The 8,710-nt window shown below is 38.0% G+C and overlaps 1 protein-coding gene across 1 annotated transcript; it reads right to left on the bottom strand.

Moving 5' to 3' along the window:
• Window positions 1–2,794: 2,794 nt before the first annotated feature.
• c1d (C1D nuclear receptor corepressor) lies at window positions 2,795–8,220 on the bottom strand. The gene is made up of 5 exons (XM_083897279.1): window positions 8,200–8,220; window positions 7,775–7,915; window positions 7,033–7,099; window positions 5,344–5,399; window positions 2,795–3,736 (listed from the first exon to the last, which is right to left on the bottom strand). The coding sequence occupies exons 2-5, from the start codon at window positions 7,910–7,912 to the stop codon at window positions 3,530–3,532; spliced, it is 468 nt and encodes a 155-aa protein (XP_083753405.1). The 5' UTR covers window positions 7,913–7,915; window positions 8,200–8,220; the 3' UTR covers window positions 2,795–3,529.
• Between the last annotated feature and the right edge of the window lie 490 nt (window positions 8,221–8,710).

The following is an 8,710-nucleotide window of genomic DNA, read 5'->3' as shown; positions in this document are numbered from 1 at the left end:
AAGTGAAGTATCGTTAAAAAGTTGGAATTAATCACCAGTAGTGTGGAATTATAACACATTAAATTTCCCCACACTTATTTGTGTGGGAAAATAATAGCCATGTCATTTCAAAGCAACAAATAAAAGTGCCGTGAAATAATGTCATTTGACCGTTAGAGGAAATAACAAAGAGAGAAGGTGAAGTCAGAAGAAAATGTTTCTGCTGGTAACCCCGGTGGTCCGAGCGTCACTCTCAACTGCTGACTCTTTGTCCTGAAGCAGGGAGGTGAGACCAGAATAAAAAGAAAACACTGTTATCATGATTAATCAGTGGCTCTGTCAGCGAGGCCAAGGTGAATAGAAAGTGGCACAAATGAGCGCGTGGAATTTCTGGTGTCTCTGACAGAATCAGGGAGAAATATCTGCCGTCCACTCACTCTCAATTTCACCCACTTATTCAAAGCAAAGCTTGTTCGACTGGGCTCCGTAATAACACATCATTCTGCAGTGGAGGCCGTAATCATATGTTTCTCCAAGCCACAAAGTTCTCTTTCTCAAACCACTATTCATTATTCATAAATGTTGTATTTATATATATTTTAAAACCACTATCACATTTAGCTCTATTTATATGCACCGAACATGAGCCTATTGTAACCTGAAAGAAGAGTATAACATGTTTGACCTTTGCCTGCTTTTAAAGTCAACTTTAAATCAATAGAATCCCTTATTATCTGAATATTGGAACAGATCAATTCCTGGTTTCTAAATCTGCTGATAATGACTATGTGACACACAACTGTAACTCCATTTAAATGGTAGGATTTTCTTTTCATTTTTTTATCAACACTTTATTTTCAAGATTAACATTTAATTTCTAAATCGCAACACAGCCATGAGTTAAAAACACTAACTTCTTCCTTGTGTTTCAATGTCTGCACTTTACTTTCCACTAAACACTGAAGTTGAAAATCGCGAAATTCGCTAGAAAAGAGAAGAGCTGATTGAGAAATAATTCCAGTTTATTCCTGTGACCCAGTCAAACTACTCTCCTAATAAACACTGACTTCATTTACTGGCCCTGACTTCATTTGATGGAATAGTTGGATTTTAGCAGGAGAACAGCTGTTAAACCATGATGTATCATCCTCATCGGCTTAAGCCCAAGTCTGTTGCTTTACCAGCAATTTAACTCAAATTATGTGATCTGCCCAGATGTGCTGAAACCCGTTTAGTACTTTTAACAGGTTCATTCAATCTGCTGAGGGAAAATTTCATCCTTTAAAAAGACAGAGAAATGTGGGGCGGGGAAGGCCGACTCTACCCTCATCTTGCCTTTAGGGGGTCATTTGGTCTGATGCCTTTCACTCCATATAACATAAACTTCCTCACCACAGGCTGCACACAAACAACCGCGGGAAAAGAACAGGGTTTGGAGCTTGTTAGGGTGCGCAATTTCAAAATGAGAGTTTGTTTGTACAAATTGCTCGCACAGTGACCTAACTTCTTTTTACTCAGCACATATGTGGATGAGGGCACACAGAGGAGGGGGGGAGGGGGATGTGGAAAAATCCATATTTTTCCAATATGCAGACAAGGCTGTTCATCAGGCAGAGTTTGACACATGTCTTTGAACAGAGTTAGAAACAACAACTCGGTGGAAAAAGTAAAAGGATGGAGTGGGGTGGTTTGGCTAAACAAATGTCATTTTTGGACGCTGCTGTAGGGAGGATGAGAAAAGGAAAGATGATGAAAAGAATGAAAAGATGCATTCCTGAGCATCTAACTCACGGCCTCGCTGTTTCCTGGGCTTGATTAGAGGGATGCAGTGACTTGTGGGTAAATTAAGATTAAGATCTTGACTGAACAGCGGGAATTACACAGAGGAAGCAATATGAATGCTTCTACGTAAAGTGACGAGGTTTTAATACAGAACAGGGAAGTCTCATTACAGCCTATGTTTATACAGAGCAGCCAACACTATGTCGGCATTTTCTTGGTTACAGAGATGATTTTTAATCAAAGGGTCACATATTTGAGAGCCAGTCTAAATGATTAAAAATTAAATAAGGTTTTTGTCTAATTTGTATTTAGTCAAATAGTCTTTTTTTGTCAAATCATACAAAATCTCTACAATATTTACAGCTAGTTTGACGTGGATTGTCAACTACATAAACATACTATAATTCCACTGATGACTCCCAAGGAATACACAAGCAACTGAACTAACTACAAACATATGGTGACTGGTAATCAGTTTAAATACTATAGAGGGAATGGATTCAACGGTGCAACCAAGCCCGATTACAAAAACATCTTACATTGGTAGATCTTTCTGAAACCATATGCAAAGAGTAGAGCTGCACATAACACTTATTATCATAATAAATTGTATTTTGTTTGCTTGTTTTTTTTTAATAAAGTTTTCTATACCTCAAAAATGACGTTTTCATGTCGTTCTTTTTCCAAAAACCTGGATAACTTTTCCCTTTTAACACTCTCATAGGAGCAAAGACACAAGAATAACATTCACATTGAAGAAGATAAATTCAAAGAACCTTTAATTTTAAAAAAATCCCTCTCCAAACTATAATCAAAATGGTTGGCAATCAGTTAACTGTTGAGCTGCAACAAATTGCTCCTGCTACTTGATAGAATTAATCTTCTGTTGATCAAATAACAATTTAACCACTAATACACAAACTTCAAATTCATTTACAAAACAGTTTTCTGTATAAGCAGGTGAGCATATCAGACCACTATGTCAGAGGTAAAAAGTCAGTTTGCTTAATCCTATTTTGACAACAGCCCCAATGTGACTTGTCATATCATGACAAGCAGGTGTTATTACAGTTACGGCTCAGTTCTATTCAAGTAAGCTGTGACGGTGAACCAGCATTCACGATACCCTGATGCTGAAACAAAAGCAACGAAATGGAATTCAGCCATCATCAGTTTTATTTACACCTGAGCTTGTCATACCATACGTCAAAGTCAGGGAAAAGTTGGAAGATTACACTTAATTTTGTTTCCTACACAATGGGAGATATGAATAGATGATGAAAAGAAGAAAAAAAGGGTCAGATTTTGGTTTGAATTGTTCTGGAAAAGTCAGTTCCAACAAAAATACACAACGTTTGAAAGAAGGATGACTTGATTCATAGAATCACTTTCAAAATAAACAGGCACCATCATTTCTCCTTCAGAGGAACAATATAAGACCATAAAATCCTACAATTCAACAAACTGAGTGATGAAGAAATGTTATAAAAATACAACAGCATCATATCCATGACACCCTAGAAGAGCTGTCGGCATCATTGTCTAGAAATGTTCAGAAAAATCACAGATGATGTGTCACTTTCAGCTGCATGACATTATTTGATTTGAATGATTTGACTCCAGGATTTAATTCTGACGGGTCGGTAATCCTGATGAACACCAAAGTATATTTATGTTGTCTCAAGATGTCTGGTATGACGCCTCATCACACGGCCTAAGGAGTTTCCAGAAAGCGGTATATAACACAATGGAACCAGACTGTACAGGTTCAGCTCTTCTTTGGACGCTTGGACTGTGAGGCGTCAGATACAGAGTCCACCATTTTCTTGGAAGCCATTTTTTTTCTGGAGTTTTTTTCCTCTGTGTCATAGAGAGCGTTCCTGACAAAGCGTGCGGCAGCTCCTTTATCGAGACGGGCAGCTTTCTTTTTGTCAGTGATCTCCTTCACTCGGTTCATGTATGTTCTTATTCTCTCCTGAAGATCAGAGAACAGTAACAGGAAAAATTAACAGACAAACATTGAGAAGTGGAAGTCAAAAAAGGCTGTTTAGACCTGTTATTTACATTAGTCCTGAGTGATCCAATTATAAATGGACAGAGCTAATTTCACGTTGAAAAAGGATCCAAATATATCATGAAAACCCAAATTCGGAGGTTTGGGGACACGTATATCCAAACTATTTTGCATGCACAAATGCAATCCATCCTCAGAATGCATTAGAAACAAAGCAGATTATAGTACTTATATATATTATAATATTATAGCTACTGCTATAATATTATAGCACCTCTCCGTCACCCAGCAAAATACTTACATTTATTATCAAAAACATAATCTTAAAGGTCTTATTATTTGTTATTTTATACCCAAATGTGAGCCTTCTCTGAGAAGTCAGAAATTAATCAAGCATTCAACCACGAAAAGTAACTTTTCTATTCAGGATGTACTTGCATAAATAACTATGTACCATAATAAATAATGATGTTCTTCAGTATTTTTTTTTCTGTTACTTTTTTTTGTAAAACAGTCAAATGAATTTGAAAATGAATGGATAACAAGCATTAAAGCACTTTCAGTTAATGAGTTTCTACTTCCTGGTGTATTAACCATTACAGAAACATACAAAATTATTTTGATACTGAACAATGCTGTTACTTTAGGGCAGGTGTGGCTTTGGGTGGTGGTCGAATAAATGTGTTAAAGCTCATATAGGATGGTCCTGTTGCACATATTTGTTAGTTATGGAGGTCTACTTACATACATTAACTTGTTTTTATGGTCAAAACCTCCTAGTTGCTGTAAACGAGCCGATAGAAATCTCTTTTCTAACGATGTCCTCAGCCACAATATTTCAGACTGAACGCCAGCCAGCGTAGAGCCTTCCCTATTGTCTTGTGATTGGCCAATAACTGGAAGTGGCATAATTAGCACACCAGCTGTCAGAAGCACAGCTCCCCCTCTGGAACGGTGGATGTACTGTTTCTCATTATCAAAAACATTTTTTAACAGTGTTTTGATAATAGCTTTGTCACGACTCCCCACCGCAGTCCCTTTTATGACTTTGACCCGGAGTCTGACCCAGAGTCAGAAGACGCTGTCGCTCGTGAAACGCCTCCACAACGAACGTTCTTCTTCTGCAGTTCAATGTACGCAACCGGATGTGCTCGGACTAGTGCCCGGACCAGAAGGATCCGCTGTTGAGGAGAACTGCTGTTTACGTAATCAGAAGGGTTTTTTCAGGATCTCGCTGAGCACGAGATTACAATACGTCAAAGCGTTCTCAGCAGTGGCTGAACTGTTTGTTTCAAACCTTCAGGGCTTCATAAACGAGGTAATGTCACAGATACACCAAAAAAACAGCGTTAATTGGAACTTCCAGTCTAGGTCCGCTTTAAGCACTGTACATCGACAACACACACATCGGTCCAATCAGACTGGTTCACATAAAATGCATTCAGGGTGCATGTTAATACCAGGTGTGTACTCAACGCCGTTCAATAATCAAATCTCTCAGGACAGGTGTAAATACCAAGCCTGAACAGGACTGAAGACACTTCTGAGAAAAAAAAAACAGTACATACCAACTCTTGCTTGATTCCGTGATCCCTGGGATTTACTCCTTGTGTAACCAAGTACACTGTAAATGTGAAAAAAGTCAAGATTATATTCAGAATATTGCCTGTTGATAGTACATCAAGACAAACTGTGCAATATATGTTTGTGATAAAAAGATTTGCTCTCCCAAACTATTTTTTCTCTGAAATATAATTCTGTATACAGAATTTTTTTAAGTGAACTACAGTACCAATATGTTTTGACAATTTAACTGGAAAAAGTAATTAAACAGTAGGTAAGATGATTGAGCAACAATGACCCTTGTGACAGAATAAACCACAGTGAAAGTGAAGATCAAGTAAAAAGTTATTTAGTACAAAACAATATCAGACCAAAACATCAGGATAGTGATCACACGTGTCCACCAGCCAAAAGTTAAAAAGGAAAAGAAAACAGGATGGATGCATCAATTTACTTACAGTATAAGTCCAGAAGCAAAATGACTTTCTCAGGAGGTAAAACCGGTGAGTAGTCCTCAGCTGGACAATTTGAAATTCTTTCTGCCGCAACCAAGCGGCTTGCTATTCGCCATGTGTATTGTCACGTTCCAAAAGGAACTTGTAATTTCAAGATGCGGAGATTGATACATGACCATCCTCAACTACTCCTACTTCTTTGTTTTATGGTAGTTTCCATTCATGTGGCATTTCTGCCTCATTTCCTCTAAAAAAATACAAAGCTCTCAGAGGACTTAAGAGTTAAGAGGCCGTGATTATGTTTGGAAAATGGTCAAATGTGCTCGTCTGGTGAATGCTGTTTAACCCATTGACGCCGGGAAAGCATTGCCGCATTTCTAACATTAGAGTCAGGAGAGTGGCTGTGCATTTTATTCTACCACAGACGCCGGTAAAGCGGATATGTCAATTTTCGGGGGTAAGGGGGTTCCTCGCTACATTGTTTTGAAATTACTTCGCGCAAACATGGAGGACTTTGACAGCAGAGAGATTACTGAAGGCAGTGATTTTGAGGAGTTTCTCATCTTCGATGACGTCATCGCTGATAACTTCGAGCACGCTGAACAAATCGACCGGGATTTATGGTTAAGACATAATCATGTGTGAAGACAACGAGGTCGGCGATAACGACGATAAGTACCACCGTAATCGACAGAGTGTTTACAACCTCGCACCAGGGGTGACAGTGGATTTACCTGCAGATGCCACAGCGCTGTAAGCACTATCACCGTCACATGTGAAGCAGACTGTTACAGTCATTACATGCTATTCTTGTTCTTCACACTTCATCAGGAATAAATAAAGGCATTGACACAAGTTGATATTACCTTACCTAAAATAGTTATTCACTTTACTATTACATTTTTGTATCTAAATATAAAGATTTCACAGGAGAGCCACAGGTGTAAGCGCTCAAATACTTTTTGAAATATGTTCCTATCTGCTACAGAGGCTGAGAAATCAGTCATTTAGTAGGCATTGAACCTAAGGATTTAGAGGCATTTTTTCCAGGCGCTTCAGGTCATAATTTAACTGCAGTATACTTATATACAAGTCAAGCAATTATGACAGTACTCAAATGCAATAGCTGGAACAAGTACCAAACACACACAGAACGGTGTGAAGCCACACGTTGCTCAAGATATCAAGATATATATTGGACCCAAAAGGGACAAAAAAACATATAAATAGGATACTTACTCCAAAACAATGAATTGAGGGCATAGGCAGACATCAGGTCCAGTTTGGCTTGATCCAAAGGATCCAGCTGTAAATATATACAAGATTTATATTCATGTGCACCAGTTAGTCAAAAAAAATCCATTATCAACTGAGTTTGATGCATGTTTTGCATGAGAAATGTTATTTCAAAATGTTGGGAGGAAATAAAAGCGTACATTTTCAAAAGAACCTAAGGATAAATATCTTAAGTCACAATTACAGTAACTTTATGCAAGTACTAAAACAATACACAGATCTGAACAACACATGAGGGAACACAAGGTAGATTATAGTCAGATCAGATTATTGTCCTTTGTCCATTGATGCGAGTAGTGTCCCTCTTTTCATAGTGTTATCATATTGCTACCATGGCACTAATCGAATGATTTTGATATCCTTACATCTATACCATAAATGTCCCTGCTTGACAGTTAACACTATACAAAATACTTTGTATAATAACACTCTGGTTAAGTGCTTTTTAATAACAAAATCAAGCTCTTAGGTTTCTCCAGCTACTTAAATGCAATATGATCAGGTTTCTTTGCTCCACATAATAAAGAAATCTTTAAAAGTGAATCACTTTGGTTTGAGAACATTATTATTTGGAGGAAAATCGTTGCATCCCTGCTTACATACCATGTCTCACATTAATTGTCGCTACGCTATGCATTTGTCACGAGAATTGTCCGAGGAGGTGTCAAACGTGTATCAGTAATACCTTTAGCAGAGGATCATTTCGGGGCATCGATATCAACTGATCCAGCATGGTTTTGACAGAGGTGGCCGATGAGTCGAAGGATGTGAGCTGTTCGTGTATCTCGTGAGGATAGTCCTCCATCCTATTATCCTCTGCCATTCTCTGGAAGACAATTTCAGTGTCATGGTGTTATTTTATAACAGTGTTGTTTCGTCACACAGAAGACTGAATGGCAACGGTACCAAACGCCCCTATTCACGTTGCTTGCGCTAGCTAGCTCAGAGAGCTAGCGTTTGTTGCTAACAGGTTAACGGACGAACGTTTACAAGAACGGACAAATAGAGACACTTGCAAAGAATATGTGAATGAACACTCACTATCGATTTGACACCAATACGACTTTGCTGAAACAATTGAAGTAGTAAATGAGCACGATTTTGTATTACCTTCTCAGCAGACAACACGCTTCACAGGGAGGAAATGACGTAAAATAAAAACCATTGTAGCTTCCGTCGTGTCTGTTAAAGAGAAAGTTGAAACATACTTCATTAAAGAACTCGTCTTATGCTAATTTCTGCTCTTTTTTTATATATAAATTGAAGAATTAACCGTTCTTTAACAACAATAATGGGAGCAAAAAGACGGATAATTGCTCTGCACAGTGCACACTACTGCCCTCTACCGTTCAGAAGAGTGACAGATCATTTTTTATATACCAAGAGTATGCTATTTTAATGAACTATCTAGTCATTTAAGCACATTATTCAACGACTCCAGTCGATGTTGTGATTTTCAACACGTGTTTCCTTTCTTTATGTACGAATAACGTATTTAAATACTCTCATAAATATTGTGAGAAAGTCGGTCTGACTTTATTTAAAAGAGGAAGGTTTCTGGTGTGAGTTGCTTTTAATTGCTTTTTAAGGCTATGAGGGATATGGGATGGCTGCGCAGGTG

Source organism: Microchirus variegatus (assembly GCF_963457635.1).
Source record: "Microchirus variegatus genome assembly, chromosome: 11".
In the NCBI taxonomy this organism is placed as follows: Eukaryota; Metazoa; Chordata; class Actinopteri; order Pleuronectiformes; family Soleidae; genus Microchirus; species Microchirus variegatus.
This window is presented reverse-complemented; position numbering and strand designations above follow the sequence as displayed.